General features: G+C 39.7%; 2 protein-coding genes across 3 annotated transcripts; one reads left to right on the top strand and one right to left on the bottom strand.

Annotated features, from left to right (window-relative positions):
* The first annotated feature begins 3,272 nt into the window (after window positions 1-3,272).
* LOC113462986 (mitochondrial import receptor subunit TOM7-1-like) lies at window positions 3,273-3,843 on the top strand. Its single transcript, XM_026806165.2, has one exon. The coding sequence runs from the start codon at window positions 3,368-3,370 to the stop codon at window positions 3,575-3,577; it is 210 nt and encodes a 69-aa protein (XP_026661966.1). The 5' UTR covers window positions 3,273-3,367; the 3' UTR covers window positions 3,578-3,843.
* A 4,164-nt stretch (window positions 3,844-8,007) lies between these two features.
* LOC103710898 (probable chlorophyll(ide) b reductase NYC1, chloroplastic) lies at window positions 8,008-17,259 on the bottom strand. Of its 2 annotated transcripts, XM_008796822.4 has the most exons (10): window positions 16,771-17,259; window positions 15,172-15,250; window positions 14,918-15,053; window positions 14,388-14,462; window positions 14,077-14,272; window positions 12,389-12,457; window positions 10,659-10,798; window positions 10,337-10,459; window positions 9,479-9,671; window positions 8,008-8,498 (listed from the first exon to the last, which is right to left on the bottom strand). In XM_008796822.4, exons 1-10 carry the CDS (start codon window positions 17,173-17,175, stop codon window positions 8,313-8,315), a joined length of 1,602 nt encoding a protein of 533 aa, XP_008795044.2. In that variant the 5' UTR covers window positions 17,176-17,259; the 3' UTR covers window positions 8,008-8,312. The 2 variants fall into 2 exon arrangements, with proteins under 2 accessions (XP_008795044.2, XP_008795045.2); XM_008796823.4 differs by lacking the exon at window positions 15,172-15,250 and having other exon boundaries at window positions 16,771-17,205.
* Window positions 17,260-20,253: the final 2,994 nt, after the last annotated feature.

Genomic DNA, 20,253 nt, shown 5'->3' on the forward strand with positions numbered 1-20,253 from the left:
TCTTTTAACGACGCTTTAAAGTGTCGTTAACTTTAAAATATGGTGATGCTTTATAGCATCATAGGTATGAACTATTTTTTTTTAAAAAATTAAAAATCTATACACAAATATATACACCAAATATATACAACAAAAGTCATATAATAACACATGTATTATATATAAAAATAGTTAATATTTATATTGTCAAATATGATTATATATATATTGTCAAACATGACTGAATGTTTATTACAACTAAATGTATTTTAGAAAACATAAAAATATACACATAAAACTCCTAAAAAAATGTCTAAGGGCTATTAGTGGTCCATAGCAGCATCATCATCGTCTCTATGATTGTTGGAAGTATTAGAAATATATAAAGAAAAGATAAAAAATTTAAAAATTGAGAATATGAAAATTACAGTCTTATAAATCATTAAGGTCATACAAAAATATATATGATAATTATGTAAAATATTCGAATAAATATAGTTATTTACTTGAGGAGGGATAAAACTCTACAATAAGGATGCAATTTGGTTGAGCTGAGCCCTCAAAGATTGTATCTCTATCTAATGGCTTTGCCTCATCTCCTTCATCTCTGCCTCCAACCTACGAACGTCTATAGTGCTATTATTGTGTTTAGCATTCTGGGTATATCTGCTCACTGCAGACAACTGAGTGGGGGTAAATACTCTTACTAGAAATGGTGAAAAAATTCTCATTGTAGCTATGGAATATATAGCTAAGAATTCTCTTTTCATTAATCATTATGTATAATGCTCTTTGCGAAACTTTTAAAGATATTACCATGATTGGTTATCAAATCATTGAATTAATCATTAATAAATGATTTATTTTCAAACTAAAATAAAAGATCGATACCTCGGGAGGCACTAATACCATCTACTCGAGCAACAATGGCAAATCAAATACAACAAAATCGAGTGAAGAAGGAGGAGCTCGAGAGAGAGGCAGATGAGGAAAAGAAAACTTTTAAGAAACGGCAGTGGAGGAAGCTGGCGAAAAAGGAGAAGCTCGGCAGAGAGGTAGAGGAGAAGAAGTAATCTAGCACTGTGTTATTTGTGGCTTCCGACGATGTTTTCAAGCTTCATAACATAAAGATGCTTTGCAAAAAAGTGTAGGAAAAATGTCGTATCTCATTGCCGACCCTTTTAAGTGTCCTCATACTTCCAATAAAAAGCATTGGCAAATTTTGGCATGGTTACACTTCTAGGCAAATTTGCGTTGGAATTCTTACTTCCTCCTGTAGTGCCTACATCTCCCTCTACCTCCTCGTCTCGGGCGAGGTCACCAATCTCCGGTTCGGACCCAAAAGCCTCTGCTGCTCCTCCCCGGGCCGGCCTTCCCTTCCTCTTGTCCATCCTCGTCGCCACTGTCCAGGCATCCTCCAGGCCCCGATCTGCATCCAGAAGAACCATGACCTTCGGAGGTCCAATGATGCGAACTCGAGGGTAATTAATTACTGTTGTGGGGAGGGGAGGGGGCCTTGAATTTAGTCCCACATCGGCTTGTAGTGGAAAGGTTCCATGCCTTAAATGGGGGGTGGAAATCCTTTCCTCTCGAGGCGCCTTTTGAAGGGCAAACCCGTGAGGGCACCAGTCTCCCCCCGTCAGCGCTGGACGCGCGGGCCGGAGCGCCCAAAGCGGACAATACCTCGGGAGGAACGTGGTCCTCTTTCTCTGCTAGCTTAATGTGGGCTATGCTGTTGCGCGAGGCTCCGGCTAAAGCGCCGTCCCCGCAACAGATGGCGCGCCAGGTAGGGGCGTCTTCTCCCTCCATTGACTACCCTTCAGGACTGTGGGGGCCCCCGGCGTTAAAAATCGGCAAGGAACCTTCCCACTGGGGGGGCTATGTTGTGGAGAGGGGAGGGGGCCTTGAATTTAGTCCCACATCGGCTAGTAGCGGAAAGGTTTCATGCCTTAAATGGGGGGGTGGAAATCCTTTCCTCTCGAGGCGCCTTTTGAAGGGCAAACCCGTGAGGGCACCAGTCTCCTCCCGTCAGCACTGGACGCGCGGGCCGGAGCGCCCAAAGCGGATAATACCTCGGGAGGAACGTGGTCCTCTTTCTCTGCTAGCTTAATGTGGGCTATGCTGTTGCGCGAGGCTCCGGCTAAAGCGCCGTCCCCGCAACAATTACCTTCCTTGATGTGGCTGCAACTTCCTTGAGAAGATCTCGTCGATATCGATAGAGCACCAGTGGCATGAATTGTTCGCCCAAACAAAGAGGTTTGCTGTGGTTGTCCTGTGGATCCCTGTCGTCTTGGTCTATCTGATGGACATCCAAATATGGTACTCATTCATCTTCTCCTCACTTGTGGAAGCTCTGGTGGGGCTATTCTCTCGCCTAGGTGAGATTCAAAGTGTGCAGCAGCTGAGCCTAAGGCACCAGTTCTTTTGCAAGGGCAATGTAGTTCAATTTGATGATAGAGGATTAGTTGTTCAATGTTCCCACCCCCTGAGACGTTTGGGTCTTCAACAAGCTCGTGGAGATGCGACCACCCTCTAGAGGTGGTGCAGATGCAGGGCGTGGGGGACTTTGTTTTTCTACTTTAATAAGATAGATGGATCATACATGTCTGATACGAATACATTCAATAAAGTCTAAAAATAAAATATCACTCAATACGGTTTAGAATAGTTAAAGTGTTGGTCCACATAACCTCTCTAGAGTGCTCCGCCACAAATGAGAAAGCCCAGTTCACCATACTATTTGCTTCGCCGTAGACATGCCTGCCACACATCTCCTCACACTCCTCTTAGATGTCAAGCAAGAGCGGGTGGGCAACATCAAGCACTATCTGACTATAAATCTAGCCAATCACCATCGCCGAGTCCCTCTCAATCACCAGGTGGTCAGCCCTCAGAACTTGCCTCACGTAGGTGATCCCTACCCAGGCCTCTCTCAACTTGGTTCTCGGAACTAAGGTATTAAAGATCGCGATCCGCCCACCGTGATCAGTCTGGAATTCGGATCCCGGATCACAAAGCTCGAACCACCTCTGCTGCCATTATCTGTTGCAGTGATATGGAAGTTGACCTTGAAAAAACTTAGGAGTGGAGGCTCCTAGGTGACATAAACCATCCAAGTTGTAAGAAGAACCCAATTGCATAGGCTTTCAAATTAACCCAATCCAACTTGACAAATGAGAACTCTTAACCCAAGTCATACCAAAATAGGCACGCAACCCATCCAACGTGACCCAAGCTATGGATGGATTTGGGCTAATACAAATCACGATGCACCCTACTCGCACCCGGCAACCGTAAGCGCCCTCACTGTCGCGCTTCCATTAAAATCCCAGGTCGTTCACAGCTTTTTGACTGCTCGGATTTGGGACGCGAGAGGTATTCGTCGGCGATGGCTTCTAGGGTTTCGTCCAAGGGAAAGGGGAAGGCCGGGAGGGGCCCCGACGATGGATCGACGGCGCGATGCGTCAAGGATTGGAGCACCTGGGCGATGAAGAAGGCCAAGGTCGTTGCCCACTACGGCTTCATCCCCCTCATCATCGTTATTGGCATGAACTCTGAACCCAAACCCCATCTCTCTCAGCTCGTCAGCCCCGTCTGAGCCGCCAATTCCTCCGCTTCCAATTCCGAATTATCTCCCCGGTAGATAACATCCTATGGTCGGAGAATTTCCTCGTATCTGCTCCTAGTAATAATAGCTCTCATTCTTAACTCAATCCTTCCAGTTTTGTTGCAACGAATGTGTTCTTGAACTGTATTCTGTGACACTAGGTCAATATTTTTGGTTGTCTTTTGCCTAATTCTTCCTTAATAAAATTGATGTTTTTAAGGTACTACATTGTTAAAATTGATGTCTTTCGCTCTTAATTTCTTCTGATTTCTCTGTGGATGTGGTTCCATTTTTGGAGCGGAAAGATATTGATTGCTTCTGCTGAACTTTCTGTGATAAATTGTTGGTAGCTTGATCCAGTGTAATTAGATATCATGGTCTGTCTGGGTGCTCTTTGAGTAATATTATACAGGGATTGTATTTCACTGTTTTTATTGCAAGATTGCTTCTTTCATTGTCCTTGTTTTTAATTGTGCTAAGGGGATAATGGAGTTATTTCGGGTACCTTTGAATAATCAGTTGTATAGGGCAGTTGTACTATTCACTTTGTATTACTATGGAATGCATTGTGGACCTAATTTGTTAGCGCTTTTTTCCATCCATTTGTCAGTTATATTGATTCAGATTTACTTTTGGTTTCTATATGTAATAGTCCCAAAGGAAATCTTTTTTTCATTGCTTTTGTTCTGCTCTGCCTGATTCAACATATAATAGGAAGTCCTTCATTTAGGCCATCTTTTGGTCTAAATTGCATGTCTAGAAACATAACTGAGATCTTATCCTTATCTCATTTAGGGGCCACTTCTAATCTTCCTCTAATCTTCTTAGTTTGGTTTAGCAGATTTAATTTTTGGCACATCTTCAACATTCTCATCTTATGCTAATGGACTGTTGACATTGGCCAGCATTAAAGGTTGAAAAGCAGCTTATTTGCATTGATTGGTTCAATTACAACCTGAACACTTAAAAACACTAAAAATAAGATTATGATGTAATGGTCAGGAAAGATAATGATAGTTGTGGTGTCAACAAATGAATAATTGGTAATCAAACAACGGAGTTCCACTATTTAGCTCGATGTTAGCCTCTGTAGCAGAAGCTGGAGCATAAATTGAGTTTATGCAGGGTACCATTTCGTTAAACCTTGTAGTTAATCAGCAGTGAGTAGCACTAGGAGATGGAGTCAAGACTTGGGCCGAAGATTTAATTCAAACAGGACTGGTTAGATGTAGACCAAGATTCTCTTCAGCAGTATCCCCCATTATTTGAATTCTGCTTTAGGGCTGAAAGCGGGTCGGGTATAATCTGATTGTATCCATTTTCGTGTTCGATTCAGGTTGGATTTAGATACTAATTTTTTTGGTCCAATTGAATCTAGATACATGTCCGGATATTTAATACAGAAGTCTGTCGGATACGGATCTGGATTGGATATATTTGATTTTTTTGGATTCGGATCTGAATATCTATATAATAGGGTGCCTCCTGCATGGTAAAAAGTTATCTAAAATAAATTGTAAATCCTAAGAAACATCTCAACTAAAATACCAGCACCCAACCACCATACCACAACAATACTTCTAATTTATATGAGTCGTTCTTTGTACTTATTGAAACACATTTAGATCATTAAATAACTACGTCATGTATGTTATTATATTTTATATTATAATCATTATTTTCTATAAAAAATAGATATTTTTTGATAAAAATAAAAAATTAATGTTAAATATTTTCAAAACTTTATTGACTAAAATATTTATAAATATTAGTAACTGCTACATACTGCTACATTTATTTATAATTTTTCTTACAATCTCTCTAAAAAGTTAGATAATTCATGATTATTTTTTTTATTTATGCTATAATTCAAAAGTAATGATAATATATGATATAGAAAATTATTAATATTCTTTATATCATATCTTTACTTTAAATAATTTTAATTTTTAATATTTTAATGCAAATCTAGTCAAACTAGTAATTTGGACTCTTGACCAGGTTTATCTCCATGCCTCTTAAATCTTTAATTATGTGATCTGCATAGGAAATTATGTTACCGTCCTTTATGATTATATAATTAATATTAGTTTTTATTATTGGGTTGTACTCGAAATATGGGTGAAAGTAGATCGGATAATATCCGTTCGGATCTATTTTTGTATCCAAATTTATCCGGATATAGTATCCGACTAATATCCGTATCTGTATTCATATCCGTTATGAATAGACAATTATCCGATCTGTATCTGAATATGCGATTCCATTTGTAACTTTATTTAATTTTATATAGTTCTCATGAATTTTTAAGAAAAATAAATGACAACATTAATATGCTATTAACTTGATTTATCATCCTCTTAGTTATATCTTTTATTCTGTGGTCATAAAGTTTAATTATCCAATTTATATATGTATTTATATCCATACTCTCGGGATTCGATTTGTATCCATATCCATTTAAAACAAATGTGGATATGCTTTTTTGCATTCGACTAATATCCATATTTATATCTATATTCATCTAACAAAACAAATATTAATATGGATATGTTAGTATCCGATCCGTATCTGATCCGATTTCAGCCTTAACTAGAAATCCGATTTGTATCCAAATAATATCCGATTTATATCTATAACAAATATGGATATTAATTTTGATATCCGTTTGATAGCCGTATCCATATTGGTATTTGTTAAAAAAAAATATGGGTACAAAATGGATATACCAATATCCGATCCGTTTTCAGCTCTATCATTGTTTGTAATTCTAAATAGGCATGCAATCCCTTATCTTGATGTTTTCTTAATCAAGATTATAGAAACTGCCTTGGACCTTTGATAAGTGGAAGACTAATCTTAACACTAAGTTGAAATAATTTTAATAGCTAATCATGCTTCAGATGAACTCTTTCTCGAGCAGATACTTTGCTGTTTCTATTGATTGTTTATGGTTCTATCACCAAACATCTCAGACTTTTTTCAAGATTCTGCCCCCAACTTTACAGGAACCCTAACTGAAATGCAATATCAAAGAAATTGTGAGCTTGCGGAGTTGTTCTCAATATTGGGCATGCTATAGCAAAACAATACGCTTAGTGTTTATTTACTTTGCCACATCCATACCTACAATTCGAGCAAGCTTTTGCACCTTTCATTTGGCACAATCATCAATTTTGTACAAAAACTTGTATTCACGTGTAGCTGCTCTTTTGCTGGGTGTTCTGCTGATTGAGGTGCATAACGAGATCTGCATAGAATGGTAAAATTTCCGATACTTCATGCCAGATTTGTGTGCAATTAGACGCAGAGAGGATGTACTGGCTGTATCTATCTACCTGTCATTATTACTAAGTACCTCCATTTTGATTTCCAAAGTTCAAGCTACAAAAGATTGGAGATGGAACCTCAGAGAAGTATCTTTAGGGTTATTTCCTGTCTGGAGAATATATTAACCTTAAGCAATGTCATGTGGCCAAACTGGCATTCATGGTAATCTCTCAGTTCTAATTGGAAGGTCCAAATTGCTCTAAAATTTCTCCATGGACTAATTAGAGTCTGCTGAATGTTGTGTGAGGTTTAGCAGCCTCAATAGAAGGAAATTTTCAGTAATTCAGTTTGCTCATCGGCGGATCTAGATTTACAACTGAGTTTGAAGGTTGGAGCCAATTCAAATGAGGCCTCAACAAGCGTTGCACTCAAGATGAAAACACCACATATGGACATAGTTAAATGCAGATATTGCGCATCCACACTGTTTTGCAGAAACTGTCATCTGACATCAGAATATTATGGTCTTGTATAGGAGACTTTGGTCCAACTCAGTAAGCATCAAAAGAAAGAGCATTCGAGATTTTCTTCTTTATTTTCAATTTTTTGATCCTTGACTTTATGAGGTTGAACCAGTAAGTTCTCAAGACTGATTATGTTCTCTGCCTTAACCTTTAATATAGCCTGCATTTGTTAAACTCAATGTACTCTAGACTGCAGCATGGTTTGACTTGAACTGTCACCAAGTAGAACAACCATCGCACTTTACCAGATCTTGCACCCCCTGCGCGCCCCAACCTGATCATGGGTTTAATCAGTTGGTGTGATCTGCGCAATAGTTATAACAGTCAGTTGTGTTTTTCAAGCACCGAGCACCATTGAGGCAACTTCCCTGTTTTATCCTTCAGGAGGAAGACTCTTCTTTAATACTGAAGATGCAAGAAATTTTCAGCCCAAAAAGCTGCCTTCAAGGAGACAAATTACAATAACAATAACATCTGCATTCTAGTATTCCATCCACTACATGTTTCATGCACTGGCAATAACTTATGGCACACCCCATTACTTACTGTCTTTTAAATGGGATGTGCAACCTATAAAAACAAAGACATGATAAAATTGAAACACATCTCATTTTGCAGTCTGCTATATAAAGAGTTAAAATGTGAGCTTGCATTGCTATTTCAAAGTTTTTACAGCCAAGCTTTTTTCCCCTTCCTTTTTCCCTCTGTAGGTACAGCTGATATTTTTCAATGAGGTGGAATCCCCTTTTTTATGGGTTGAATGATAGTCTTCCAGGGTTGCTCGCCCAGAAGGCTTGCTTCTAAACTTACATAGGTTAGATAGTTTGACTAATGACGACCTCCTGTGTGTAATAATATCATACCAATTCTTCTGCTGTGTAAAACCAGGCATGGGATACAAAACAATCTTGTTGCAACATCTCCATTAGGAATCATGTACCTGGAAAGGTACCACTTGAAGTGGACAATATTATGAAGGCGCAGACAACTGAGAGTGAGAAAACAGAGAGCCAGGTGTTCTCTGCATACATCTCCATGGCATCCGTGAAAGAGAAGCGAGTGCGGCTTTGAGCCCAGTTGCGAAGTCTATCAGCCTCTGCAGCATAAAGTGCTCTTCCCTAGAGAGGAGAAAATTTAAAGTATGAGCTAGTGTGAATTCAATCTTAAATCACCAAGATAGTTGATTTAATGGGATTGGTGATATTATGCGTACTAGTTTAATCTCTTTGGAAATTAGTTTTGTTATATCAACAGAAAATAAAATGGAAGACTTACTTTAAGCATTTGTCCTTTAAGCATTTTATCCAAGAAAATGAAATGCATCCAATCAGAGCAAGGAAAAGAATAAGTCAATATGTGTCTGCATGGTGGGGTGTGTGTGTGTGTGTGAGAGAGAGAGAGAGAGAGAGAGCTGAGACTGTTGAGTGTAAGAAGTCAGGCAGGGTAGTCGTAATAAGAGCTACTGTTTTACTTAGCCAATGTCCTAGTATCTGGGTTATCCAGTGATGTTACATGTTTTAAAACTTGCCATGAATAAGCTCTCTAGTGTTATCAAACATCAGTCCTTACAACCACTCAAAAGGAAAGGAAAAAAGGACCAATTTGTAATATAAACTGCCATTCCTACAAAGTCAATCAAAATCAACAAAAATCCCTAATTTCGAATTTGCAGACACAAAGAATGGTCTGTCCAATTTTCAACTGGAAAACCCACTGATAGGAACAGTCTAATTATTATCACAAATATATGGCAGAGCAAAAGGCTATTCTAGGTAGTCTACTGAGTAAAAACTATGAAGGTTTTTAATCAAGCACGCTGTCTAGGTATGTTTCATGGAATATATTAATATAGCACATCCAAGACAACTTATAATTTGTTGCAGTAGTTTAATAGTTATGGAATTAACAAATCAACGGTTGGTGATAGGTTATCAACAGCATATTTTTATTTACTCAGTAACAATCTAAGTAAATAGGAAAGGCTGGACTTTGTCATGTTCCTTGTTCTATAACAGAGATATTATGAATATTTCAATATGGTTGCAGTAAGATCAAAATCTATTTTGAACATTAGGCATGTCTGGAGAGCAGTAGTTACTTGATCATCAAACCATCGACCTCGACGAAGCCATGCAGTGACCAATGCCAGCAAGATACGAGGTGGTGTCAGGTAATTGATTGCCTTTCCACTTCCCTTTACAACTCGCATCCTTGGAACCAATGTTCTTGCCACTGTTTCTGGAAGCTCGCAGATTATGTTAAACATTTGTTTGTTTCTCAAAGTTGAGCCACTGCATGATTGGGAACCATGAAAATAGAAGATAAGGTCAATAAAGTAACATTATGCTTTGAGCAATGCAATGAAGTCAAAGAGAATAATCTGCTAATGTATGCTCCACAAAATGCATAGTGGAAGTGCATGTAGAATTCAAAAGAGTTTATTTGTTTAGATTATCCAGATGCATAACAGATTTACCTGTCATAAAACTAATATCTGTTAAGCATCTGAAAATGCCAATGTCATTTTAACAGATATAACCCGTCTTAACAGACATACCTATAATACAACAACTATAATTATGCATTAACATGACAGGTATGAGAACATCATAATCCATGTGAAGGGCCATTTTGTCAAGGACACCCTGAGAGTGCTGGAATGGATATTCTCGGAGTTGGGAGTGTCTTGAGTTGCTCTTTCAGAAAAAGGACAAACCACATTTATTTTCAGGAGAAATATCATGCAGATGCAGATAGAACAAACTGAGCAAGGTGATACTTCCTATTGGGTGAAAGTAGGTGAGTTGTATCATCCTACAATGCTACAAAAAATATTATGATATTTGGACCTTTCAGCTTATTTGATCATAGAGACCCATCTTGTTAATGGGGCTTGCAAATGCCATAAATATGAAGAGTTAAAGACAAAATGAATTGATAGTCCGTTTGTGGTTACCTTAAAAGCAAATCTGTAAGAACCATGCCTGGAGATGCCGTGTGGACTCCAACCTTAGACCGCTTGCACTCATTTAGAAGTGATGATTGAAGCTGCCTAAGGCCGCACTTTGTTGAGCCATAGCTACAAATCAAACAAGAGATCATGGTAGGTTGGCTGACAAAAATGACATCATAAACAGAATAAAAGGTTTAGCCAGCGGATCCCAGGCGAACTTTAGCCTCTGGACATCTGGCTGGCATCAGCAATGTTACCTATTAATATAGCTATATGCATTTTAGCCTCTGGACATGACAAAGATCGGTGACTTTGTACCACTTACACAGCTGTCAATGGTGTGCTTGATCCACCAGAACCTGCCCCATCCAGGTTGAATATGTGACCCCCCTTTTCCTGGGATCCCATGACACGCATAGCTTCTCTTGTGCAGAGTATAGAACCAACCAAGTTTGTGGAGACAATCTAATCATGGAGCAACATCATGTTAAAACCCACAAATAAACTGTTAAAGCAAATTAATTAACTGCAACTAACATGCTACGTAATTTACTAACTGATAAAGTAAATACTGAAGCTATAAAGATAGTCCAACAGGCCAACAAAAATTTATCAAGGCATGAAAAGCATGTTTACATTGCCTTGAGAGCTAAAAGAAGCACATTACTTTTAGTTTTGTAAATTGAATAGTGAACAATTGATTCTAACAGTTAAGAGCACCTTGCAATATGTCATAGAGGATATAAGATATTCATGGGATTGTTCTGGTACTCTTAACAACATGGAGAAAGTTTCTTTCTTTGTTTGTTTGTTTATATATGTGTATGAATGTATATAAGTATCCCCCATGTATACGTATGTTGTGCATGCATGCCTCCCAGCCTACAATGCTAAGTTTCTGCTACTTTGTCTGACATACCAGCATAAGACGCGCATAAATAACTAGATGGGTCTTAACTGGTGAAGCATTACTATATCGGTTTTTCCTAAGGAAGACTCCTTATTCTACAAGACCCCCAGAACCCTTCATAGTAATGAGTCTAATGCCTAATGCCTTCTTTCTATTTTGATAAATATCTTTAGCTTATTAGGTTGCTATATTGGATAAATGAAAATAAAACATATTTAGAAGATTGCTAGGTGCTAAATGCTAGGAGCAAGGTTTGCCATACCGATCAGTACCATACCGATGCTCAGTACGAGATTGTGCATTCCGACACTATCATGGGATGATACCGATATAGGATTTGGTACCGAGAAAGGAAACCTTGGCTAGGAGTATTGTTCTTGGAAATAGATGGTCTTCATTTACAGAGTAGATGGATTTATAACCTGAATAACGCATTTTTTTTGTACAATACAACTTTTATGTGCTTCAATAATAGACCTAACAACATATGATCCATTCCTTGGTTATCATTTTTTTCTGTAAGAAGCATGTCAACCTTACATAATCAACTTTAACTTGGTATGTGCATATGCATGCATAGGGGTCTGTTTGTATCAAAAAGTCATTTTATCAAATATTGTAGCTCTAGTACTGAGGACTGGGACCCTGCATCACCATCCATTGGCATTCATAATTAGGGATTTAAATGATACAACCGATAGCACAACAACTGTCATCATTGAATCAGTCTGCATTGTGCATATCAGAACCAATTTAATCTAAATCAGGATTAAAATTTCACCAGAAACCAATCAGAAAATCAAATCTTCACCTCATAGCAATTACACATTTTTAATATAGTTATTAATATTTCATTCATTGTTGTTTTATTGTTACTCATTTGATTGGTTTGAAATATCTATAGTTTCCTACTTCTATTGGAGCAACATTTTTTTTTCCTATCCAAATTCCTTTTCAGAGAAGATATACCAGATCTTACTGCCATCCTCACGAGTCTTAACCCTCGATGCTGTTTCTTAATTTTATACTTTCCAATCTTTTGTTCAATATATTTCCAGATTTGAAAACATTCATGCAAAAAGACATCCTTAGATGCAGATGGTAAATACCAGGAAGATTAACCAGAAAGCGCCAAAGGTGCAAACCTGTACAATATCTTCATCTGTGAACTGTAGCAATGGCCTAAAACCTTTGTTTGTGCCAGCATTGTTTATCTGTCCATAGTGTCAAAGTATAAACTCACCAGATGAGCAAATTGCTGAATTTAAAAGATAACTGTGCACTGCATAAAGTAAACCCTTGAGAAAATAAAATTCTTTGGCCACAAACAAATGCATCAAAGGCAAACTATTTTTAAGTGATAAGGGATGACATTTAATACCCTTGACATAATTAGCCATGGTATTTAGAAATTTGACCAACAAGATTCACAAGACGAGGAACCGATAGCTTCATGAGTTTTTAAAACAAACTTTAATGCACATTTCCCACAACAGGTTCTACAGTTCCCTCAAAGTAAAGAAGTTTATCCCTTTCTAAGCACAGGCAGTGTTGTAGATATAGATTAGATATTCAAACATGATACATTTAGTGACTAGTGAAAGTACTTCACAGAAACATGACTTGAAGCAAAAACAATCGGTGAATTACGATGCACAAATAAGGTCTTCAATAGCCACAAGTTAAACAAACTATACTTCTTTTAAGTGTTGACAACATCGAAGAAATTTTTAAAAAATTGTATGAAAGAAAGATGCAAAAAGCATCAACCAACATTAAGATATACATTCACCATGGAACAAGAGTTTGACCATTCTTCATATTATGCTTCTATAAATGTCCATGTTCATTGATTATCTAGGTTGCCCAATAAGATGCATGGACAAGAATGTGGGAATCAGATCCAGAGACATGTTTGAATGTTTCGTTTGGTGAAAGGAAGAGAAAAGGACACATGGACATGTAGAAAATGGCTGCTCTTAAATTACTCTAATTAATTAGATAATAATATTTAGAAAATATCATGTCAAATTGTCATAAGCTGGATGCTAGCATATACTCCATAAGAGAATGATGCAGTAACTTCCAGAATTAATTTAGGAATCTGATACTGATAAAATGTATAATTTTATATGTGTGGCTAAACACTGTATTTTGGACAAATTTAACATCAAACATCCTATTGTCCAATATTATTATAGGTTCATCTTAAGTAACCCTTTTTAAGGAACTCCATGCTTGATAACCTCAAGTTTTTCAATTATGCCCTCGCCAAAAGAGTAGAAGGAAACAGGAAAAGTATGCAAGACAAGTCTACCTATCTTCCATGTCTCTTGCGTCATTGTCACCGGAATCACAATAGCTTTTATTGCAGTGACCTCCATGCTCATTTTTTTTTTTTTGAGAGGCAATGACAAATTAATCTCCACATCTTCTTCCTTGTTTTCTTTTAAATTTTTATGTTGGATCTGAAAACTTGATGAACCAGGATTTAGTCTGATCAGTCTATGCTATGCCAAAGGAGGGCAAAGTTGGAAACATTCAAAAGTATCCAAAGTGTTTGAGGCATGCTGAATCTGCTGTCAAGGGAGCACCTGCTATAATGGATTTTTCTAGGAATCTCACATGCCGAGGTAAGATTTTTCTAGGAATCTCACATGTCCAGGTAATCTTGTGCTTAACTATCCTAGCATTTTGGCCCAAATCAGGCCCAAGTCATTACTTTCTTTTCGGAACAGACAATGTTAAAAAAAAAGGGAGAAAAAGCAAAACTTTTAGTTCAAAACAGATAATAACAGGAATATAAGAATAGTCTGATAAACATCATACTTACCCAGATGTCTACTGAACCGAGTTCATCTACAGCAAAGTTTGCCAACTTCCTGACATCTTCAGGCTTGCAGACATCACAAGCAATTCCAACAACCGTAGCATGAGATAAATTTGTCCTCCCTCTACTTCTAGCAATTGACATACCCTCCTTTAGGTTTTCTTTCAATTCTTCCACAGTCTTATATACCGACTCAGGGCTGCCTTCAAAAAAACCAAGATGGCATGCTAAGGTCTGAGAGACTGACATAAATGGTAGAAACATAACAGAAGGGAAATGAATCTTGAGAGAGGTATCAAGGTGTTAAATACCACCTGCGGGAAGCAACAACAACTCGATCTCCAGAAAGAAGAAATTCACGAGCAAGTGCTTTGCCTAAACCCCTTGTGCTGTAAAAACAGTACAAAGGAACTGTTAGCAGAATGAGATAGCGTCACAAGCTCAGTCATTAGTGAAATAGTCAGTGTATGGTTAGCAGCATTGGTTGAACTATTTGAACAGAGAATTAATGGAACATGCTGCAATTGCTTCACAGTGTCCAGATACCCCGGAATATCAATTTCATTGATTTAAAATTGCCAAGTTCTGTAGACTATTTCTGATCCAATTAAATTAATAGAGAGAAACAAGAATCAAAGTGCATTTCCTATTACAAAGCATTCATACATGCATGGGCATTCCAAGTGACCACTGTAATCTTCAAATTAATATGCAAGGAGCCTGATTTATCATATGGCACCAAACTATTGACATTTTATATGTTTGCATCAAACTTTTCTTTTTCTGGAAGAATCCGATGCTAACAGTCAAAAATTCTCCAATAAAACCAGATAATGGGTACTACCTTCCAGTTATGACAATATTGCGTGGTCCAGCTTTGCAATGTTCTTCTAAAACCATGTTTGCCCCTATCATCGTTCCCGTAATGATTCCACCAAGCCAGCAATACCAAATCAATGTATTCATCTGACTGTCTCCCCCTTTAGATTGACAGAGTACAAAAGGAAAGACAGATTTTACAAACTTTCAAACATATACTTAAAAAGAAAGAAGAAAGACAAAGTACTAGAAAATTCTAACATAGGTACAATTACAAACCTGATAACTGAAACCCAATTGCAAGTATAACACCAGTACTCATCATTGTAACAAGATATCTTCCAATCTGTGTGACAAACTGAATGGGGAAAGGACGAGAGAGAGAGAGAGAGAGAGAGAGAGAGAGAGAGAGAGAGAGATCAGAAGTTTCCATGCATGATTACTTTAATGTAAAACTATGGCCAAGAAAAGTTGATATCTACTATGTAGGGTGATATTTGAAAGTATTGGTAACTTATGTCAGGAAAAAGCCTCCAATCTAGTGCAATATAGAAAACAGTCATTAACAATATATATCTGAGCGATCTTGATATGACCGAGAGCATTACCATGAGCACACCTAAGAGCCTTGTCCCATCTGCCTAGGCACCTTTGTGTGCCCTTCACTATACTTATGACGGAAAAAATCTGCAGTCAAACTTTTCCTATATAATTCACCACAACTTTGAACCATGTAATTTATAAGCATGAATACAATCATCAAAGTTTTTTCAAATATCTGTGGCTGGCTCAATGGATCCTTCTTCACAACCATTACTTAATGCTACATCTGATGTCACTACAAGCTTTTCTCAATCCTATCTCACACTTCTCTTCATGTTTCATTTGGTCTTTCCTTGTTTTTATAGCTGCTGCCTACAAACTCAAAAACCTCTCTTCAGCAAAGGCTCCTTAAATATTAACTGGAGTTATACATGTTGACATCATCTTAGTCAGTTTTGCACCATGTGTCTTAATTAGTGCAACTCCTATGCATCTTGTCTCTTGTTCCTCACAACCCTATTCTTATTAGTTATGCCATTTATACATCACAATCTTCTCACTTCTAACACCTTCATCTGCACTAATTATAATTGGTAATGCCACCTCTAATGTACTTATTCCTCACTTTATTTTTTTAATATTTTACTCCTGATTGCATGCCTCAACATTTTTCACTTCTTCCACTTCTATCAATGACATAATGCACCTAAAGCTCCACTCCGTTTTATTCACCCAGCTCTAATAATTCTTTGACATCCCGTTCCTATCTGATCTGTTTGCATTAACCTCTATACAACCTTACAAAATAGAGCTTGATAATGAACCTGATACACATCTTGGTATTCCTTGGCCACCAATTTTGGTTGGGCTCTGGTTTTCAATTCCATATCTAGTTAACTAAAGTTGTACTCGGATTTGTTTTAAATTCTTTAGGTCCTTGTCCAATATAGCTTTTACCTAAAACTTCAATTACGCAATATCCTTAAGATCGCCAGCTGAGTTAATCAATGAAACTGTAGAGGTGTATCTGTTTGGTGCTGACCTGTCTAAACACGACCAGTTCTAGTTCTTGTCATTTATCATGTTATATGTTCTTGAAAGTTTTATTGAATCTTCCCTTAATCAGTGAACGAGTAGTTTATCCTACAATAATTATGAGATCCAAGATCGTAATTTGAATCTTTAGCTCACCAAACACCTTAATATCCTCAAAAGATTACACTCAGTAACTATTCTTACCAAAATGCACATCAATTTCAAGCAAACCCGCTATTTTCCTTTCAAGAACCTTTTACGTTTTATCTTTAATAGCAAAGAACTCGGATAACAGCTCACCGAAAAAAAGATCGCTTCCGCCTTCTCTACAGCCTTCCTGTACTGCCCTCCGGGTCCCGCACGCCCCCCCGAAACCCTAACAAGCAAAGATTTCAGAGAGTAAAGAGCTCCCTCCCGCTTCGAACACAGGGATGCCCTCTCTTCCGGAACCACCTTCCCCTTTCCATCGCGCTCGGAGGAGGACTCCCCTCCGTTCTCCGACCGAAAAGATCTGCAGGAAAGCGGCGGAATCCCGCGCCGGCGGCACAGCAAAGGCCCCAAGAACGATACACCGTCGAACGTCGCCGGGTTCCGGTGCGAATCCGATCGGAGCCGCAGTCTATGGTCGGACCTGGAGAGATCTCTGGAGCCGAGATGGTTGAAGGGATGGGCAGAGAGCTGGAGCTTGGCGACGCCGGTGGCCATGACGTCAGGCGGCGCCGCGGGAGCTCGGAGGGGAGCGCTGCCGGGCCGACCAGTGGATTTCTTCAGCTTTATTTTTTTTATTCTTTTGCCGTCCTATAAAACGGGAGTTGGATTAAAATATCTCGCACGCAACGTGAAGACCACACGTTCAAGCAACCTCAAAACCACACGTTGCTCGACGCGTGCGTGTTTGTCCACGTCGGCTAATCAGTAATCCCGTTGCTTTCCATCCACGTTACGGAACTCTCTCAATTGTCAAAAGTCCTCCGTCGCCAACGCAAGCGCGGTAAAATTAACGGCCATCGCGATGGTTTTGCCGGGCTTGGACTGAGATTTTCGCCCGTGAATTCGGGCCGGACCTGGGCATGGTCTTTTACCTGGACCGGCCCGGTCCAACCCGAAACATATTGTCTATACTCTTTTTGCCGCATGCCAGTCTGCAAGCTGGTTCGTCTTCCTAAAAATATGCATAAAAATGAAGAGCGGTAAATCGTGGTTGACCAGAAGGATGTCTCGCGGGAGGTGTTTTAAGACCAGAATCAGCAACAGAGCAGGTGCTGATCAAGTGAATGACCATACATGAATCCCCCTCCAGCCAAATCTCTCATCAATCTAATTTATATAGTACAGAAACAATAGGAATTTCCAACCAAGAACAATTTTAGGACCCGATCCAATGGCCCCAAGTGGTTGATGAGATCAAGAAGCCAAGACCCGAACCGGGGGCAACGTTTAATTTTTAAACCAACCCCTGATGAGTCGCTTTTTCCAACAGATTTGGAACCCGTGGCCCGTGAACATTCTTCAAACAACTGGTGACATCCCCCGGGGCTTCAATATTTACCCAGTGGCACCAATACAAACGTCCGTCCGTCGGACGGCCACAAAGTCACCATCCGACGATCACATCCGTCCCTTCCTCCGATCTCACAAGCGATCGCCGGGGAAGAACGACGTCAACGAAGACAGAAACCCTTGCTACGCTTCCCCGAGAAATTGCCCCCGAATGTTTCTAACCCTGTTTTGGGCCTTGGTTGCCGATTTATCCTTGAAAACCGGCTTTAGATGGCGCGGCGGAGCAGAACGCTTCAAGAACCTTCCGAGGAAACAATACGACCTTTCCAACCAATGTCCTCCTCAAAAACCTTGGACACTGCAGCACCGAAAGCTCAAGGCCGCAACCCACCCTCAGTGGGCTTCTGTCAGGCTAGGCCATCCTCATCGTCATCGCCAGCAACCACAGCCAGCTCCCGTCCTGAGAGGAGAGGGAGGAGGAAGCCCGCAGAGCCAGGGAGGTTCCTTGGTGTGAGGAGGCGGTCTTGGGAGAGGTATGCTGCTGAGATGAGGGACCCCACGACGCTCGTACTCCTAGGAAGCCGGTCAATTTAGTCCCACATCGCTTGCCTACAAAATAATATGTTGGTTTAAGAGACGGAAGTCTCGCACGATTGTCCGCCGAGTTTCGTTGCGGGAGCTTATAACCCGAGCCAGTATGGGGGCATTAAAGTGGCTTCGGACGCTTGGTCACCTCGACGAGGTGGGGTTTACAGGGTGCGTATGGGTTGGCTCGCGGGTGGTTCTATATACTACACTCCCCCAATTGCTCAGGTGACCCTCCTAAAATTAAAACCCCCCCAATTTGCTAAGGACGCCCCTAAAAAATTAAAAATTTTTAAATTACCACCCACCCCCTCACCTAAATTGCTCTCTACATCCTCCAAACCCCCCTCCGGGCGGCGGCCAAACCTCCAAGCACCTCGCCAACGCCCAAAATCCCTTCGTTCCTCCTTCTTTTTCTCATCGCCGGCATTCTCCCGATCTCCGACCATCTCACCGGCTTCTTCCGGAACCATCTCTCGAGCAACGAGCACCTCACCGGCGCCTTCACGACCACCTTGAGGTAGCTCCTCTCCGCCTTCCCAAATCGTTCGGCACTGGTTCTTTGAATCAGTGCCTTCGGTTCGGCCCCATGGGGCCGACTGGGGCCGAGCCGCTGCAATTGGGTCATTTTTGTTACCTTCATCGATGTCATTCTTGATCTTGGAATGATTATCTCATATCAAATGCTCTATCAAATAATAAAACCACAACATTAGTTAACGAACAAAAACTAAGAACTGCGGCATAGTTTTAGGTAAAGTCTATTATTGAGTTATGTCTTGAGTTTACGAGTCGTATACTTTTGAATTATCATTTATGTATGCAATTGAAGTAACATTGAATTATTTATCACAAAACCCAATCATGTAGATTTCAAGAAGTAACTTGTTTCTTTTTTGGCTTGTTTTATCATTTATCATTTATGTATGCAATTGAATTATTTTCTTTGATATAGCCTAACATTGAATTTCTATATTTTCAGACATGGATCCCGGTCCCTCCAGAGTTAGACCTACGGCGTCAGCTAGGAGACGTCGTGCTAGGATTGCTTCTCCCGAGCCTACTCATATGCCATCGCCCTCTCCTGAGTCAGAGCATGATGATATGCCCGCTAGGGGCGAAGACGATGAGTCCGTTGGACCATGTCCAGGAGGTCCAGAGGATGAGTCCGTCCTGATCAGTTTCAGGACGCATATAGCAGCTTCCATCTGGAGGCAACAGGTATTGTTTATTTGTTATAGCATTATATTTTGTTTATTGATGTTTTATAAAGTAGTAGTAATTATACATTTATATTACAGGAACGGGCTCCACTAAAGTGCATGAACCATACTGCCAAGGTTGGTGAATGGAAGTGGTGGTCTTCAAACCAACCAAATACCAGGTTCAAAGCACTATTGAGGCAGTCGGGCCTCATAGAGTTAGTACAGTGCTCTTATCGATTCACCGATAAGATTCTGATTTCGGGCTTCGTAGAGAGATGGCAGCCCGAGACGAACACCTTCCATATACCATTTGGCGAGATCACTATCACGTTGGATGATATATCCGCCATTTTAGGGATTCCTGTCGCAGGTGCCTCAGTAGCAGTTTCTCCTGAGAGGATGAGTGATCGGGATGCTGAGGAGCTACTTGTGGAGTTGTTGGGGGTGTCAGCTGGAGACGCGCGTCAGGAGGTACTGTCATCGCGCGGTCAGT

This window comes from Phoenix dactylifera, chromosome 8, assembly GCF_009389715.1.
Source record: "Phoenix dactylifera cultivar Barhee BC4 chromosome 8, palm_55x_up_171113_PBpolish2nd_filt_p, whole genome shotgun sequence".
Lineage (NCBI taxonomy): Eukaryota > Viridiplantae > Streptophyta > Magnoliopsida > Arecales > Arecaceae > Phoenix > Phoenix dactylifera.

Excerpts from the sequence above, each read along its gene's own strand:
- LOC113462986 (XM_026806165.2), top strand. The coding sequence starts at position 3,368 with ATGGCTTCTAGGGTTTCGTCCAAGGGAAAGGGGAAGGCCGGGAGGGGC.
- LOC103710898 (XM_008796822.4), bottom strand. The coding sequence starts at position 17,175 with ATGGCCACCGGCGTCGCCAAGCTCCAGCTCTCTGCCCATCCCTTCAAC. Across the intron at positions 14,463-14,917 it reads AATATTGTCATAACTGGAAG|CACAAGGGGTTTAGGCAAAG; the intron begins GTAGTACCCATT and ends CTGTTTTTACAG. Across the intron at positions 9,672-10,336 it reads CTTACAGATTTGCTTTTAAG|TGGCTCAACTTTGAGAAACA; the intron begins GTAACCACAAAC and ends CCAATCATGCAG.